The sequence below is a fragment of the Lytechinus variegatus genome, chromosome 2, assembly GCF_018143015.1.
Source record: "Lytechinus variegatus isolate NC3 chromosome 2, Lvar_3.0, whole genome shotgun sequence".
Taxonomy (NCBI): domain Eukaryota; kingdom Metazoa; phylum Echinodermata; class Echinoidea; order Temnopleuroida; family Toxopneustidae; genus Lytechinus; species Lytechinus variegatus.
Genome location: NC_054741.1, coordinates 77,499,742 through 77,517,479, shown reverse-complemented (window position 1 = coordinate 77,517,479; position 17,738 = coordinate 77,499,742). Strand labels below are relative to the sequence as shown.

Below are 17,738 nucleotides of genomic sequence, written 5' to 3'. Positions count from 1 at the left end.
CAAATTGTTTTTCTCTCACCAACGATTTCTTCCCTGGTCACATATTTCGGATATAAAGTGATGTTAAAGGTCGCGGTCCCGGCCAGGCGGAAGCCTTGCTGATTGATACACATGACATCTGAAAAATCAAATATGGACATCATCTTCCCATGGCCCCCATCAATCAGTTATTTCTTTTTTCCCTTTTTCTTTTTTTTCTTTCTTTCTTTCTTGTCCTTTCTCTCCTATCATTGGCTTAATTTAGGTCATGACTCCAATATGTGGTTCAACATTGGAAAGCCCAAAATGTCACCACATTTATTTTGTTGTTTGAAATTGAATTACAAGACCTCTGGGTCATTTCATATATTTTTTAACATATAACCATTTACAATTACCATTGAACTAAATCATGGGATTTGATTTGATGATGATAAATTAGTTAAATTAGTCATAGAAACTTTGAATGTATTTTAAATAGGGACCTTGATTTCATTTGTAGTCATGACAGAGGCCATTAATTGTCACAATCCAAGGGCCCAATCACCCAATGATACAGGTTAGTGTCCTATTTGGCTATCTATAATGAACATTCATATTTAAATCATTATCCAGTAATAAGGCACCTTACCAGAACCCTTGAGATCTGTAGGAATCTCACAAGCATCTTTTCATTAAGAGCAACTAAAGGGATAGAGCCTCGTCGATCTGGCACTGCACAGCGGCTGCCGGGCCCACGATCAATTGCGCAAAGCAAATTTTTGGAGTATTTCATTTCATGTCTATTTCGATCAATGAATTATGGATTTTCATTTTCATTACTAATCATCACATAGACAAAGAAATTAGGCAATAAAAGCAAATACAGACATATATATAGCATTACAAATACCTGAAGAAGGTATCAGTTCCATCTCAAGAAGGAATGCACATTACATAAAATATACCAATGAATTATATCACAAGGGAATATGTGATTTTACAGATTACAGAAAAAAGTTTAGGACACTGATAACGATTCATTCTGACATCAATTCTGATTTAATATTGAATAGATACATAAACAAAGGCTTGATCAAAATCATTCTGAGGCTTGAAAGGTTTGATTTTGTGACATAACATTCATGAAACTTCTTCTTTTTGCTTTTATGCAAACTTGATTTGATTGTTCATGATGGGCAAAAATGTTTCTCATTGGAGCATTTAATATATGAAATAATAAATCCCATGACATAAGGTGTAGCTGCTTGTATATAACTCATTAAAGTCAATAATTAATTGATTTTACCCAAACATTCATTAAAAGGGTATACTTTCCCTTTAACAAAACAAAACATGTCTTCAAACTTAATGTTTAGAGCAATATTGTATTGAATTGTCTAATGCCCTTTGACATACAATTTCAAAACTAATCTAACAAATATATTCAAAGATTGTGCATGAATGCACATAAAACTTAAAAAAAAAAATCAAAATTTGTATGATGTAAACAATGTCAGTAGTAATTGTGAATTCTAATATAAGTCTCATAATACATATATGTCATACTACAATATCTGTTTTGCCTTCAAGCCTGTTTCATAAGAATACATGTATATGAATAAATGAGAGAAAAAAATAGGGTTACCTGAACCAAATTCGAATGTCAATGATAGATTTGATAGATTCTGCATTGTAAATTATGTTTCTTAATTTCATTAGTTCAACGCTACTAGTAATACATTAGAGCAACTAACTTCAATTTGTTAAAGGCTGAGTAATATACCATTCTGTTGCCATTGATATGTAATTGACATTTCATTGTCAAGAGAATGTGATTTGATAAGGAATTCTTAATAGAATTCTGAATAATCTTTAACAGATTATTTGGTACCATGTTTGACTTATTAATTTTACTGACGGTGTTCCCTCAATATGAGGCTTTAGTGAGTGGTGTTGGTTATTTTAGCTCTGATGAGCTCTGCTCAAAGCTCTTCACAATTGTTGGTGTCATATATACTTTCAATGGACAAATGAATTTATAAAAATGACTTGTTCAATGCAGAACCCTGCATTGTCTGATTTTCCCAAAGCCTACATGTAGATCAGATATATTTTTTGGGAGGGTGCAGGCAGATTGCTTACACTGAATATTACCAGTTTAAAAAGTCATATTTTTTAGGACTAAGATTTATATAAAGGCTTGAAGCTGATTATACCTTAAAAAGCTCTAAAATACCATTAAACTAAATTTCCTACATTTTACTGATGGTATATTAGAATCATGACAGATGAAAAATCAAACTAAGATCTGCTCTAAGATATGCATTCAAGGATTCTGGAACAGTTCAACAATGCAGTGTTTGATTTATATCAAGGCTTGAAGCTTATTATACCTTAATCAAATAGAACTCTAAAATACCATTAAACTGAATCTCCTTCATTTTATTTACTGACAGGTGGTATATTAGAATCATGCCAGATGAAAAATCAAACTCTAAGATCTGCTCTAAGATATGTATTCAAGGATTCTTGAACAGTTCAACAATACAGTGTTTGATCTGGTCACCAAGTTGTGAAGCAAGGAGAACTCTGAGGTGTTTACGTAGTCTAGAACGTCTACAAAGTACAAAGAGTAGGCAACATTCAAGGAGCTTCTGGCAGTTATGAAGTGCGGCGAAGTTTACGAGATGGCACACCGTCCGATCTACCAAACTGCGATGGAGTACGATATGAGTAACCCATTGTTCTAACAAACAGTAATCAGATGATCCTGACGGATGTAAACTGTTCTTTGAAGTCATGCAGAACTTGGCCACTGCAATGATATCCAGAAGACTTTCCATTGTTTCTCCGATAAGGCTGCGAAGGGTTCTGCAGTGTTGAGGGTGGCAGTCATACAGACTATGAATTACACAGGTCAGGCTCTTGATTTGAAAGCTTCCCAGTGTTACTGACTCCTGACCTGCTTCCAGGAACTGTCCAGTCAAGAGACATGCAAAGTATTCAGATCTTGCAGACAAAACTTGCCGACTTGCCCTCATGGTTTCACCATCTTTGCAGACAAGGTCCAGGTCGCTTAGATGTTCCTGAGCCATGTAGAGACATTCATCCCAATCATTGCTACTAGCCATATCACCTTCATTGGTCTTTGTGATCATGACTTCATCAGGTGGTGACTGGGCGTCAAGAGAGAAGTGCTGATCCCGATATTCCTCCCATTGTGGAAGTAATGACCGTGATGTATGACTTAGGCTATGACATGCTTTCCTCAACAAGTCTTTGGATGACTGGTCCTGAAAATGACTCAACATCTGTTGTATTATCTCACAATCCACAATGAGGTCCCTAAGTGTTCTTTCACATCTATTAGGATTTAAAAAGATTTTGAAAGTCATGAGTATTAGTGTACCTCACACTACCAATAATGATTATATTTCTAAATGACAGGGGCAATCTAATAGAGATCTAGACTATTCAAATTAGATAGCAAGGTTGCAATCAACTACAGAATGCAGTACCCAACCAAGATCATAGTTGTATGCACTACACTGAAAGTTTATCTTTTTGTTACAATACACAGAGATAATAATGTTCCTGTGCTATTAGGTATTTCTACTTGTAACCCCCCCCCCCCCCCAAAAAAGAATCCTACTACACATACAATACAACATAACAAAATGAACTTTACTTCGTAGAGGGGGTGGGAGAGGAATAGGAGGGATAAACAATGAAGTAAACATTTTGAAGCAAATGGAATGCTGTATTTTAATAATCTTAACCACTTTACCTGAAAAGATATGGCAATGACAAAGCTGCAGAAAGTCTCCTTTCCTTCTGTTGTTCTCTCAGAACATGTTCCATCTCCTTTCGCCCAAACGAGCTTTCACCAATGTCCCTCAAGATATCAAGATACTCCTGTACCCTGCTCCGCTGTCTCTCATGTAGACTTTTGTCTTTATCATCGATGGATCCTCTGATCCTGTTGGCAGGTTGCTGATTTTCAATCCTTCTACATTGTCTTTCTTTAGCTGTTAGAGACCTATAGACAAGAAATGGAATGTTGTGAGACATCAGTTTGTCATAGAATAATCTGGAAGAAAGTATATCCTTGAGTAGCACATTGGCTCTGTCTTTGGCCACCGTGTCCACAGTTGCAAAGTGAAGCAGGGTCTCAACTGAGCACTCTTTAGTGATATACATGATTGAGGGGATTTGGTGAAGGAGTATCACTTCTTGAAGGATTAGCAAAATGTTTTCTTCCTCGTGTCTGCGCTTTGGACGTATCTCGGGTTGTTTCGTGGGTGTCTTCTCTCCATCGGGGAGATCAAAGCTAAAGCTCGTCCTTGGAGAAGAAGGAATTCTCATAGCCCTAGGGACAGGATTCTTTGGACTTCTGGAGCAGGATGTTGATGGGCTAGGTGAAGGGTACAGTGACTGGTTGCTGGCCTTGGTAGTTCCTTTGACCTCTGCTACAGATCCTGTTTTCTCAACTTCCATTTTTGATCCAGAGACAACATGGATAGATGAAGTATCTTCAGGTTTTGACAAATTTGCTGTGTCACATTTCGACAGGGTCAATTTTCTTGTTGCCTGTGCCAACATTCCACTTTGCTGCCCATCATCATGTTGCATCAGTGACCTAGTCCCACCTCCTGCTAAATTAACCCCCTTGTCTTCCCCATCTGTACTATTAAAACTTTCTGAGCTGGTGTTTGAATTAGTATCAATGTCTGATTCTTCGCTCACCACAGGACTAAAGATTTCTTCTGAGTAACCAAAGAACTTCTGAGGAGATGATGGGTCATAAAAATGAGACGGACTACTCCCTGGAGAAGCACTGTCACTCTTGGGTGGAGACATCATAGATGAGGGAAACTGGTAAGTAGGTTGGTGTATGTGAGGTGGGGATGTACTAAAATGAGCTCTTGGTGGTGAAAGGCCCGAGGTATAATACTTTGATGGTGATGACCCTGCTAAGTTCTGAGGGGGTGGTGAAAGCCTTGGGCTCTCTGGATACCAGTGGGCTGAATACTGCGGTGATAAACCATCATCACAATCTTTGGTCAGTGGCTGAGGAATCGTTATTGTTGGATTCAAGAGATGTTTGTCAATTTCAATACCAGTGTGAGTATCAGAATCTTCCAAATCAGAATCGAGTCTGGTTCTCTTTGAGCTCCCCCTTGGTCTTTTTCTCTTTCTTTTTCTGGCTCCTCTCTCCATAGATTCATCTTCTTCCAATCCTGATGCCTCTATTTATTGAAAAAAATGAAGAAGAATTGTGAAAAATATATTTTTTTTTTAGAACTCTTATAAATAATGAATACAAAATCAAGCAGAAAACCCCATATAAATACAGTTTTTCACTTCCCAGAGTAAGCAACACTTATTATTATTTTCTTCAATATATGATACTGCAGTTAAAGGATTCTACTACAGACTAATATTTGGGGTTTTTTTACGCAGTTAAAAGCACTATTGATTGTAAGTCCAACTCTTATCTAATACTCTCATAATTGCAAGAGAAATTAAGCAATATGTCTGCTCTGTATTGTCGTTAATTGCAATCAAGCTCTATATAATAAACCATTGTACAAAGAATTAAACTAGTATTTCATCTTTGAAAATCATAACACTGAACATGTTAAAAATCAAAATCATATCAATAAATAAGATCATACTTTCTTCATCTTCATCTGGTTGCTCTCTTTGTTCCTTTACTTTCTTCTGAAGATGTTGAATGAGTACCTTCACAAGATTATTGTTAGCAAACTGCTCCATAGAACTGGCATCATAACGAAATTCAGCTATGGCAGCAATCACCAGAGCAGAAGGGACATCTGGAAGAGAATCTGAATCACCACTTATAAGATCAATGAGAAACTGTAAACCATCAAGTTCTGACATCTTGGCTCTGTTCACAGATTCCTGGCAGCAGAGGCAAAGGTACTGGGCACATCGTTCCCTGACAGATTTCTTGACGTCCTCATTCTTGGCCGTTGCCAGGTAAAACTTCACGAATCCTGCATTCCCAAGTGCTGCTCTTCCAATGTCACTGGACATCAGATTTCCAATGCACTCCCAAGAGTTATATTGTACCTCTGGTTTATGGTGTGATAGAAGGTCAAAGAGATTGGACAGACTATCATTCTCCAGAACAGGATTTGCCGCAGCTGCAGGTAGTGTCAGGGCACAGCGTAACTTCCGTTTGTCAAATGGTGCAGTGAGGGCTACAGCAGTTTCAGCGGCCAAGAGAACAAGCTTGCTATCTTTTGACTTGGACTTTTCACAAACAACACGCAGTCCTCCACATCCAATGATATTCCATAAGATAGTTTTGTCTTTACTTGAGGCAAATATCTTGAGGACTCGGAGCAGGCTATGGCAACAGCCACTATCTTCAGTGACATCGAGCGCATGAACCAGGATTGGTATGACATCTTCTTCCAGGTTATCCTCAATGTCTGTGCTTCGGGCAAGATTAGCAAGAGCCCTTGCACATCTGTTTGTAATGCTGATGGAGGATTTTGAATAATGCCGGAGGACTGAGGCTGAAAATAAATAAAAACCAAAAGAAGTTTGTAATAATACAAAAATAATATGAAATGGTGAAGAATGAAAGTCTTATCACTGGCTCGTAAATCAAGGAGTATTAAGGGTCATCAACTGCCATTATGGCAATTGATTTTTCACAAAGAATGTGATCGCTCCTGTGTATTAAATTGATTCAAGACTAAGAACATATAGATAACTATCAATAACATCTTTAGGAATCAGATAGTGGATACAGTGATACAGATAAAGGTATTACCGGTGTAAGTTTTAACTTCAAAATATTAACGGGTAGACAGAACTGGAACTTGTTCTTGGGCACTTAATAAGATTCACAATCATTTGGTCCAATTTGCCTGAAGTTGAAATATGATCTTTGTAGATTAATTTTTTTTTCTCATCAACAAACATCTGAATGAAGAGTTTATTATTTGTCAAAAATTGATGATTAGGGGCCTATATTAAAATAACTTAAGTATTGGGAAATTTGTTATCACTTTGTTGAAACATTGGATAAAATTTCGGGTATCTTATTTTGCACAAGCACATGTCACCAGGCTTTCCCCTGATATGACAATACTTTTTCCAGTAAATTTTATGCGAATATCATTCAATGTATGTTTTTATAATCTTTATCAACTGGACTAAGGTCTTCTAATATTTCCTTTTGTTGCTTCATTGTGCTGAAATCTTACTTTTTTGTTAAGATCATTAATTAAAAAAAAATTTTGTTTTCCTTGTGATAATGAAAAAAGTATAACCAGTATCTTCCTCAAATGTAGGACATAGACTTAAAGAAGCCATACTTGTTAGGCATGCTTGGAAAATAGCAACAAAATGAAAAGTCGAGAATTGCTACAATGTATTTTATTAGACCAGTGAAACAAAGAGAACTTTCAGGACAGATCCTTTACTTACCAATAATTGCAATTCCAGAACAATCTTTGACCTGTAATGAAAAGATAAATAATACCAAAAGCGTGACTTGCAAGTAGGGACACTGTTTATAATCCAGGGGGGTGTTTCGCAAAGATTTACATGTAAGTATGACTTAAGTCGCACTTAAATGCCGACGAGTACAAGATATGCAACGCGCGATCTTATCGATAGATGCGCTCATACGCATTAGTGCGCGTCCTCTTGAGACGATCTGACCACTGCGGTCAAGCCTTTCATACCGTACGCAACCCGGTATTTAATTGCAACTCTAAGTCATATTTAAATCTTTGTTAAACATCCCCCAGAAGGGGGGGGGGGGTGAATTTTAATGAATGGGCTATAAAGCTTTCAAAAAAATTTTGCTAATGAAATCAATATAAGAGGTACAAATGAAACTTATTCCTAGAAATAACACTATTTAGTTCCATAAAAAACACTTAAAATTCATATCATCTTGGAAAGGCCTCACTTCAACACAGTGATTATTGTGCACGAGTCAAAGCAAAACTCATTTATAATTGACATTACTTTTACAAAAACTTTCTGTGATTGATCTTTATTCAACTGATCTTGATGATAGATACATACACAGTCAGTATGACTATGAGACATGGATCCTTTTTCTTCTTCTAATAAAAATAATAACAAGTATCACTACCTACTGTATATGTCGTAAGTTAATAAAGAAATTGTGATCTCATTAATTTCTAGGTGAATCAAACCAAAGCAAAATGTCTTGTCGGCCATATCGTGGTTTTGGGAACCACTCGTAGATTTGTGTACGCGCACTTGTGTACAAAGTGAATGGAGGTGGAAATAGGGAACCATGCGTGTGACTGAATAAAGCGCTGCTGTGTGAAGTGAACGGTGGTTCCCTATATCACGATAATGCCGTCTTGTCTCTCCAATGATGCCCAGTGCCTACAATCAAAGTATCAAATGTACCAAAATGTAATAAGTAACAAAGTACCTGCTCAGCATTGTTTTGATCTAAACAACAAGTAGCCAATACACTGACAGAAAGGTCAACAAGCTCTTCATCTTCAGTCTTTTCTTTCAAGATTTCAAGCAGTTTGCTCCCTCCATCCGATGAATAAAACTTGACTAGAAACTCTTTGTAAAATTGCTTGGAACTGTGAATTTTCTCTCTAATGGTCTTCAAAGTTGATTTAATGATCATCGGGTCAACACTGGGATCTAGTTTACCAACAAGCGCTTCAGTTTTTCCACCTCCAGATTTAGGCCCAACTTTGGAGCTGGAGTTTGCCGCTTCAGATGAAGACATGGCCATCTCTGCAATCCCACCGCTCGAGCTCTCTCAATCGCTGTACTTGTACGAGGCTGGCGCTGGCCCGAATAGTAGGGTAGCACACTAGCAGCGCTGCAGCTAGGATAGGACAATGCAAATTCATAATCACCTGACAATAGAAATGGTCACATGACCAAGGCTGCACTACCAACTCATTCGCGCTTCTCTAGTATAGTATACATGTAACATAGTCTACAGTACAGTGCGGTACACTCTACACAAATTGAGAGCGTATACAGCTACAGACGACAGATATAAACTTCTACAAAGAATTCTAGGGTGAAGTGACAATAGAGGGCAAGTAAAATGCTGCAGATATAATGACCATGGGCATATCTAAATAAATATAAATAGAGTAAAATTCACCGACAGAGCAAAATGCTGAAAGTTTGATCAAAATCGGATAACAAATTAACAAAGTTACTATTAAATACTAGCCTACTATCGGCCCTCATGCTAATTCATTAAACATTTAAAGATTAAGATTCGCATTATTTATTCGGGTGAAACAGTTCTACTACGGTATGTCTTGATTAATATTCATTAGGTGGGCAGATTATGTCGTCATATCCCCACTTGTTCTTTTGTATTTTATTGTATGAAATTAAATAAGTTTTATTCAAACATTTTCTACCAAGTCTTAGGAAGGTAGTGAGAATGGTGTAGGCCTAGACTTCTCTGTTTTGACAATCGTCTTTAGTAACTAGAGACCGTTTTTTTAGCATACATTTCTTGATTTATGATTTGACAAAATATGGACAAGTTGCTTATAATGTACAAGATATAGATCTACAGTGATGTGGCAAATTGACCATGATTTTAAAGACTTTCTCAACATTTAGAATACAGAGGGGCAAAGTCTGTATGCCTACTTCCAACATGTCCAAGGAATGTTTGTTTGCTGCAATCACTCATTCAATGAACAAGGTTATAATATAACCTTGTGTGCTCTGTACAACATTGGCATACCATAGTCCTACCTGTAGATTCCCCACAGGCAGGGTGGTAGCAGTGAACAAGTGGCTGCAATTAGCTATGTTCCTTTGACTTACAGCTAGAGTCCAGGTTAAAACTTGGTCATAAATGGTTGCTTGCTCAACAGATTTGCTACAGATTTCACCCCTGTGCAATTCAAATTATATGTATCACATAATTTTTTTTTCTTATGAAAGATGGTATGGAAAAGGAATTATATGTCTGATAATATATCCACTCCTTTGGAGCATACTGTTCTGAAGCCCTCTTTTTGAAATAAAAAGGGAAACTTCACAAATATTATTATACAGAGAGCAAAGAGTTGAAATTTGTTTATTATTGAGGTAATAAAAAATAAATGACTAAAAGTAGGAACCAATTAACCCTTCCCCCCTAAAAAAAAGAAAGTCTAGCATTTGCCACTTGGAGGACAAGGTGTGATTTATATAATTTACTGATTCCATCTTGATGTTTTTTTGTTAAAAGAGAGGGATAGAGGGGAATAAGGAGTAGAAGAAGAAAAAAAAGAGGTTGCGAGAAAAAAACGAGACAGAGGGGGAGGAAGAGAAGAATTAAAAGGAGAAGAAAGAAAAAATGAAGAGATGAATGAGAAGGAAGAGGATTAGTAAGAAAATTTAATAACTTTAGAAGGAACAGTATTTCTGACTGAATTATGTGACTGAAGTATGAGCAATCCTCTCTTTGATTATGAATAGGATCCTAGTGAAGCATGGCCACTGAAACCAAAGAAGAGACCCCTTTGATCAAACACACAGGAGGATGTCATTGTGGATTGGTGAGATTTGAAGCAATGGCTCCAGCTGTTATTACTGTAATGGACTGTGAGTAAGTAACATGATTATCATTATTTTATTTATTATGAAGAACGGGTATGAATTGAGATGATATGACAAAGATTAATGAAATGTTCTTGTAATTCATTTAACTCAATAATATAAGTATGATTAACACTATATTCTTTAAATTTTGGTGAATGTACCCATAAATAAAATTCATTTCAATGAATTCGCTCTCTGAGTCGGTCTCTTTCCCTCTCTAATTACTCTCTATGAAGTTCTTTAACCAACAATCCCCAAATATAAGCTTCTCAATGTTTTTGTCCAGATAATAGGTGCCTACACTTGAATATTAATGTTTTTTTAGAATGGTGATTAAATTGAAAATTGTTTTCACCTATAATTTTAGTGTTATTTATTGATTACTAAAGGTGGGCTCTCTATTGTGCATTGAAAAGGAAGACACCTGCCATTTTGATGTGGCAAAGTGCCCCATTAGTGAGTTTGTGTTAATTCTAATTAAAACACAGGATATTATGAACCTCTTTTTTTTTCTTGAAAGTCACAGGGAGTCCCTCCCACCCCTCGATCACAAACTGTCCTAACCAAAATGGTAAATTGAAACTTGTAGCTCTCATTGAAGTACTGATAAACAAAATGCTCATCTTTATAATTTAATAAAATATTTTTGTAGTGATTAACTTTTATTATATAGAGTGTAATATTATTTTTTTATAGTTTGAATGTGCATGTTGTGATATTGAACCCATTTTTAATTTCAGTTGCAGCATATGTGTGAAGAAACAGAACAGGCATTTCATAGTCCCAAACTCAAAGTTCAAACTATTACAGGTTAGTCCCCTTCTTACAAAATAAATAATTGGTTTAGATTGATTGATATTGCTACACAGTATGAGGAAATATTGCATTTTAAAGAGGAATTCCCTACTGACATCAATGTGGTTTGATAAAATCAAGGTCAAATGAGAACAAACATCAATTGAGTCTTAACAAAACACAATATATATTGTAAGTTTAAATTAGTTCGGAATTGTAAACTTTTGATATTTGGGGGTCACATTGGAGTAGCTGCCCAATGTCTTGATTTAATATTAATTCCATATAAACCTATTTTTAATGGTTCAAGATGACTGGGATTCTGTTTGAAGTGAGGTAATCTGACTTGGTGATGATGTATTGAATGCAAAGGGTCGTGTATAATGATTTTTAATATTCTGAGAAAATTTAATTTAAACACATGATATGAGGGAGGCTTATGTATAAATATTCATCAAACTTTTATTAATGTTTCTTACATTTTTCTGTCTTTATAGACCTTATGCATATGATGTCATAATCTCATAGCGCCCTCTATCAAGGATATCGCGTAAACGGAATTGTCAGAGATGCGCCAGCTGCAGATCACAAACACATGCAAGGCAATGGGTTCAGCTTCTAAGATAGCAGAGCAATGATGCCAATGCATAAGGTCTCATAAAGCAACCTTGATGTCTGGTTAACTTTACCTTTATGATAAATTCGTAGTGACAAACTCAAAGTCCTGTTGAAAATGAGTTCTGTCAATATATGCTAGTTTTATATTGCAAAACTTGATGCAAACTTGCTTATAGACAGAGACTGCATCTATATTTCTGCCATTATACTTCACTTTGAGTGATGCGCCGGGGGGGCCACTTACATTGACGAGTGGATACCATGCGCGACCAAAAAAACACGTAAAAAGGATGTCTTTTTCACGATACGGCACGTTATGTACGTAACGTGATAAGGGTGTCAAAAACACAAAAATAATGAAAAAAGGGTATCTATTTCGCTAGGAAGATTACGTGTTTAGGGTCGAATTTGGGGGGATGATAAAACAAAATTAAAATGTTTTATAAAGGATGTCCTTTTTGCCCCAACACTTCGTGTTAGAGTCCGATCCGATTTGCGCGAGGTGTAGAAGGACGTGGGGTCGTACTAAACCAAATAAGGTAAAGCCGACGACCGAAGGACCCGTAACAATAAAACATTCCTGTACTTGTTCAGGGGTTCATTTCAGGTAATATTTGCCAAGAGTATTGTTTTGTTTCCAATACTTGTTAAGGGTAGGGTTTCACACGCCAGTACTTGTTAAGGGGTGCATTATCAGAATATTGAAATAACGTGTTTAGGGTGCTTTTCGAGACCCCATGGTCGCGCATGGTATCCACTTGTGAATGGAAGTGGCCCCCCTCCCCCGGGTGATGCGTCTGGTTTAGCGAGACTACATTCATTGTAATGTAGGCGGAGGCTGCGGCTATGTCCCTACTATCATATGGAAACAATGCCTCTGATGTGGCGAGACTACAGTTTTTGCAAAGGATTTAACCCCACATCTTGTTTTTTTTTATATTTTTATTAACCATGATGCGGCAGGCGTTTTTCTTTAAAAAAAAACTGCCATGGGACATTCATCCATTAAAAAAAAACCTCTAACACAAGATGGGTGTGTATCTGTCTGTAATCTCACAATGCTAATGAGTAGCATAACAGCATCAAGCTTATAAAGCCTCCGCCTAGGCATACCACCCCACAATATAGCAGTTACTGGTACATGGTATGAAAATTTAATGGATTGGGCTAGAAGAAAGTTGCATGATAGGCCTTAATGTGCCAATGAACAGGGTAATATATTGCTTCTAAACAGATGTAGTTCAGATAAATAATATGTTATTTGAAAGTTGAAACTAATGTTATCATTATATTGATGACCATGGAATTAAATGTCTTAAGAATGAATATTATTTAATAGCCAATATAAATAGATTATCCGTTTACATTCACTTTTTCTTCATTATAATCAGCTTTTGATATCTTCCATATGGTAGTGTTTTTTTTAACCAAAAAAGACATATTTAACGCTTATAATTTAATTTTCCCTATCATCTATTTCCTCCATGCTTTTTATTGTATTTGTCAGGGAGAGGACATGCTGACATGTTACACATTCAACACACACCAAGCCAAACATACATTTTGTAAAGTATGTGGAGTACAGAGCTTCTACACTCCGAGGTCAAGCCCTGACTGCAAAGGTTAGTCTTCGGGGCGATGTCACCTGGGGAGGGGAATCATCAGCCCATCTATAAAGTATCAAGAAAAAAAAAGGAAGAAAAGGAGACCAAAAATGAAGGAAGAACATTTGGAAAATAGATTAATTTATGACAATACCCATTTATTTTATCAGAAAAGTTAAAGTTCCCTCTGAGTAAATCATACCCCGAAAAGACCCCTGGTAAATGTTTGTGTGTGTTTTATATATAAAGGTTATAACGCCATACTGACCTTCAACAGATTTTTATTAGTAGAAGATTCTGTGGGCCAAAGGTGACAAAAAGAACAGTCTTTTTAAAGGGGAAGTTCACCCTGACAAAAAGTTTAATGTAAAAATAGCAGAAAAAACAGTAAGAAAATATTGACGAAGGTTTGAGAAAAATTCATCAAATAATTAAAAAGTTAATAGAATTTCAATTATTTGATTTGTGATGTCATATGCGAGCAGCATTCCTACATAGCGAATGGTAAAAAATCAATGAAATGTCATTTTCTCAGAAAATTGAAAATGGTTTTTAATGTACCTTTTGTATATCAATAGACAAATCATTTCACACTCGATCATGAATAGAAAACAAAATTAAGTCATCAGCAACCATATAAAATTTGAAATTCATGCATTTTATATTACATAACACATGGGGCAGCTGCTCGTTTATGACGTCACAAATCCAAAACTTTGAACCCTAATAACTTTCTTTTTCTTTAACAGATTTTCCTCAAACCTTCACCAATATTTTTAAATATTTTTTCTGCTATTTTTACAACAAAGTTTTCTTCAGGGTGAACTTCCCCTTTAATGCAGTATTATTTTGCAACTGAATGACTTTTTCAAGTCTGATTGGTCTTGTGAATGCATAATTTGGCGGTAGTATATTTTCCATTGAATCCTAGCTTAAAAGTCTAAGCAAGTACTATTTCTACCATCCATTTTAGTATTACTATTTACTTTTTAATTTTCTCTTCTTTTCAAATGTTTTAAAACCTATAAACAATAGTCCTTGTGGAATCAATTATCCATACTTAACTGTATTTTGGGATGTTAGGTACAGGTTTAGTCATCATCTATAAATAAAACTATGTTGATAAAGAAAACCAAACTTTTATTTTGTGTCAAGAAATTTTATGATGTTTAATTTGTTGTAAATCATGTTTATAAATATATTTCAAGCTTCCCCTGCTTATTGATCAGTCGGTATGCTATATGCAACTTAGATTTTGCTAATATTGTCAGGACTACATTTACCAGAAAATTAGGTGATATTGGCCACCTGTCTCCAAAAGATATAAATAATTTGTGTGTCCTAGAATAATTTATAACAAATAATTTATCCCTTCTTTCTTTGCCTCCCCCCCAAGGAATCGCCCCTCATTGCATAGACCCTGGGACTATACAAGGAGAGATAGTTGAGAGGTTTCATGGAGTTAATTGGGAAGAAACCTTCACAGCAAAGGGTGGCTATGAAACTTTTAATAAACAATAAAGAAAGGTAAAAGGTAAATGAACTATTTGATTAGATGATCTTGTAAACTTAAATTGTAAAAAGATTGGTGCAATTGTTGGGGAACTATTCTTCCCCGTAATATATATACACTCATGAATATTTTTCAGAAAATAGATTCAGTCAATGATACACATTTTATGCATCTATACCTTTCAAATATAGATTGTTCTTGAGGACCAAAAAGTTTTCTCAAGGATTACCAGACTAAGCAACAAGATAAGAACTTATTAAAAATGGAATTATTTATTGAAAGAATGCTAATGTAAAATTTTAACAAAGCACTAAATATTTATTAGATAACCCCCCAAAAAATACTGGCGTTACTGTCTTTTGACTTGATGAGTTGTGTTCATTCACACTTACAAAATTGACTCCATATCAACAAAAGCAAGCAGCGGAGTATATCATTACAAATTTTATTAAAAAGGATTCTATTTATAGATGTATTGACTCTCTCTACTTCCTGGCTATGAAAGGACCAGCTCTGTAATGTATAGAAGAGTACCTGTAGTAACAATCCACAATCTAAACCCCCCTTTGGCCCTGCTTTTTGGATCCAGAAATGTCTGACACCCATATCAATTCACTGATATAAATATTTCTGTTTAGAGGTTCACTCTGGCCTGGCAAGATGTATTCATAAAAAATGAAGTATGTTGTGGTAAAAACTGTCAAGATTTCAGGATGATACAATTATGATTGAAACTACCCCAGGTTCAACAATTCCCCTCAACCCATTTTACATGGTCTTCTGTGATATAAGTTGTGAAATGGTACCATGCTTAGAATTACATATCCAAAATACACTGTACATAATTGATCAATTGTTTCATCATGCAAATAGGCCTCAATGAAATTTATTATGGTATTAAAGTTGTATTGCAGTACTAAAATATTGCTGTTGGTTCAGAATTCATATTTTAATTTGTTTTGTAATCATAATAATGTTTAAATCCTGTGTTGCATTAAATGCATTAGGTGGTATTCACATAATTAGTTCAACACAATTCCTCAACCTAGCTTAGACCATAATTTAATGAAATGCTAGTTTCCTTTATTCACCAAGTATTACAAATCGTTTAATTCTAAAGTGAAAATTTTTGTTTGTAAATGATTTTTATTATATGAAAGAAGAATAATATGATGAGTATATAATAAATGTCATTGAAATATTTTCAATAGTGAAAAAGTAAGACTGACACGTATCCAAGGAGGTGTGGATTAAAAAATCCTGTTCAGTCTACATACAGTTAAACTTGGGTTTACTTTATAAAGTATACAACACATATATTTCATTTTGCAGCAACACAATATTTGCCTTTTCCCTCATTTCTCATAAGACTAATTTCAGTTGTGGATGGTGTTTTAATAAAACTGTTCTTTTATTGATTGAAATTGTCACATTTATCAAGTCTATCCAAAGATCAGGTGCTTTCTTTTCATGGGAGGATATGTAGTAAAGGTAAAATGTTTCATATATATCATGGGCAAAGAGTTTGGATCATTAAAATGAACAAAAAAGATGTGGTGTACTTTCTTTGTAAAAGGGGGAAGTTTTATTTCTGTGACCTCACAACTTTTGGTCGTATTGCCAGAGGGGGGGGCATCCATAGCATTAGGGATCTTGCATTCAAATGCTTGTAACTTTCTCATTATTTGTTCAATATTTCTTAAGCTTTCAGTGATTTGTTTCTTTGATTTTCTGTTTTCAGACAAGCTTAGTTGATCCAAGGGCTTCATTCTCCTTTGAAGTCAATTCTGTCATGTTGTGGTATATAATGCCTGAAATATTGTTTAGAATGGTATTTTTTCAATGAATTGAATTTCATTGTCTCTTGTTTTTTATTATGATTAAATATATCAAATATATTTTCATATCATGTGTTTTTGTGTGTTATCTCCTTCATCAATTCCAATTCTTTCCAATTGCTTTGGGCTTTGAAGAAGAGCAAGAGTGTTATTTGTATAGGGTGTAAATTCAACTTGAGAGTGTTCATGCAATGTAAGGAAATGCATGGACATGAAACATTCTGAAAAGTCAGGAACATATTCAATCATTGAAAATGTGTTAGAGAGAATAGGCTGGGGAATATATATACTGTTGAAGGTAATGGTTAAGAGAAAGTGAGGAGTATATGAGAGAGTGTGGACTAGCCAGGCTATATTGTGAAAGAATTAATGGAATCCTGAAGTAGATGAAATGTGAATGAAAAGAAAGTGAAAGTAGTTAGGCATTTGTCCCGGGGGGCCACTTCCATTCACGAGTGGATACCATGCGCGACCATGGGTCTCGAAAAGCACCCTAAACACGTAATTTCCATATTCTGAAAATGCACCCCTTAGCAAGTATTGGAGTGTAAAACCCTACCCTTAACAAGTATTGGAAGTATTGGAAACAAAACGATACTCTTGGCAAATATTCCCTGAAATAACCCCCTAAACAAGTACAGGAATGTTTTATTGTTATACGGGTCCTTCCGTCGTCGGCTTTACCTTATTTGGTTTAGTACGACCCCACTTCTACACCTCGCACAAATCGGACTCTAAACACGTAGTTTTGGGGCAAAAAGGACATCCTTTATAAAACATTTAATTTTTGTTTTATCA

General features: G+C 35.5%; 2 protein-coding genes across 4 annotated transcripts; one reads left to right on the top strand and one right to left on the bottom strand.

Moving 5' to 3' along the window:
- Positions 1 to 1,003: 1,003 nt before the first annotated feature.
- On the bottom strand, positions 1,004 to 8,816 carry LOC121409129. Its single transcript, XM_041600958.1, has 5 exons — positions 8,420 to 8,816; positions 7,429 to 7,459; positions 5,640 to 6,509; positions 3,749 to 5,210; positions 1,004 to 3,324 (listed from the first exon to the last, which is right to left on the bottom strand). Exons 1-5 carry the CDS (start codon positions 8,738 to 8,740, stop codon positions 2,481 to 2,483), a joined length of 3,528 nt encoding a protein of 1,175 aa, XP_041456892.1. The 5' UTR covers positions 8,741 to 8,816; the 3' UTR covers positions 1,004 to 2,480.
- A 144-nt stretch (positions 8,817 to 8,960) lies between these two features.
- LOC121409130 (centromere protein V-like) lies at positions 8,961 to 17,006 on the top strand. Of its 3 annotated transcripts, none has more exons than XM_041600961.1 (6): positions 8,961 to 9,055; positions 10,450 to 10,579; positions 11,313 to 11,382; positions 13,493 to 13,607; positions 14,986 to 15,116; positions 15,573 to 17,006. In XM_041600961.1, exons 2-5 carry the CDS (start codon positions 10,464 to 10,466, stop codon positions 15,108 to 15,110), a joined length of 426 nt encoding a protein of 141 aa, XP_041456895.1. In that variant the 5' UTR covers positions 8,961 to 9,055; positions 10,450 to 10,463; the 3' UTR covers positions 15,111 to 15,116; positions 15,573 to 17,006. The 3 variants fall into 3 exon arrangements, with proteins under 3 accessions (XP_041456895.1, XP_041456894.1, XP_041456893.1); XM_041600960.1 differs by having other exon boundaries at positions 14,986 to 15,123; XM_041600959.1 differs by having other exon boundaries at positions 14,986 to 17,006.
- Positions 17,007 to 17,738: the final 732 nt, after the last annotated feature.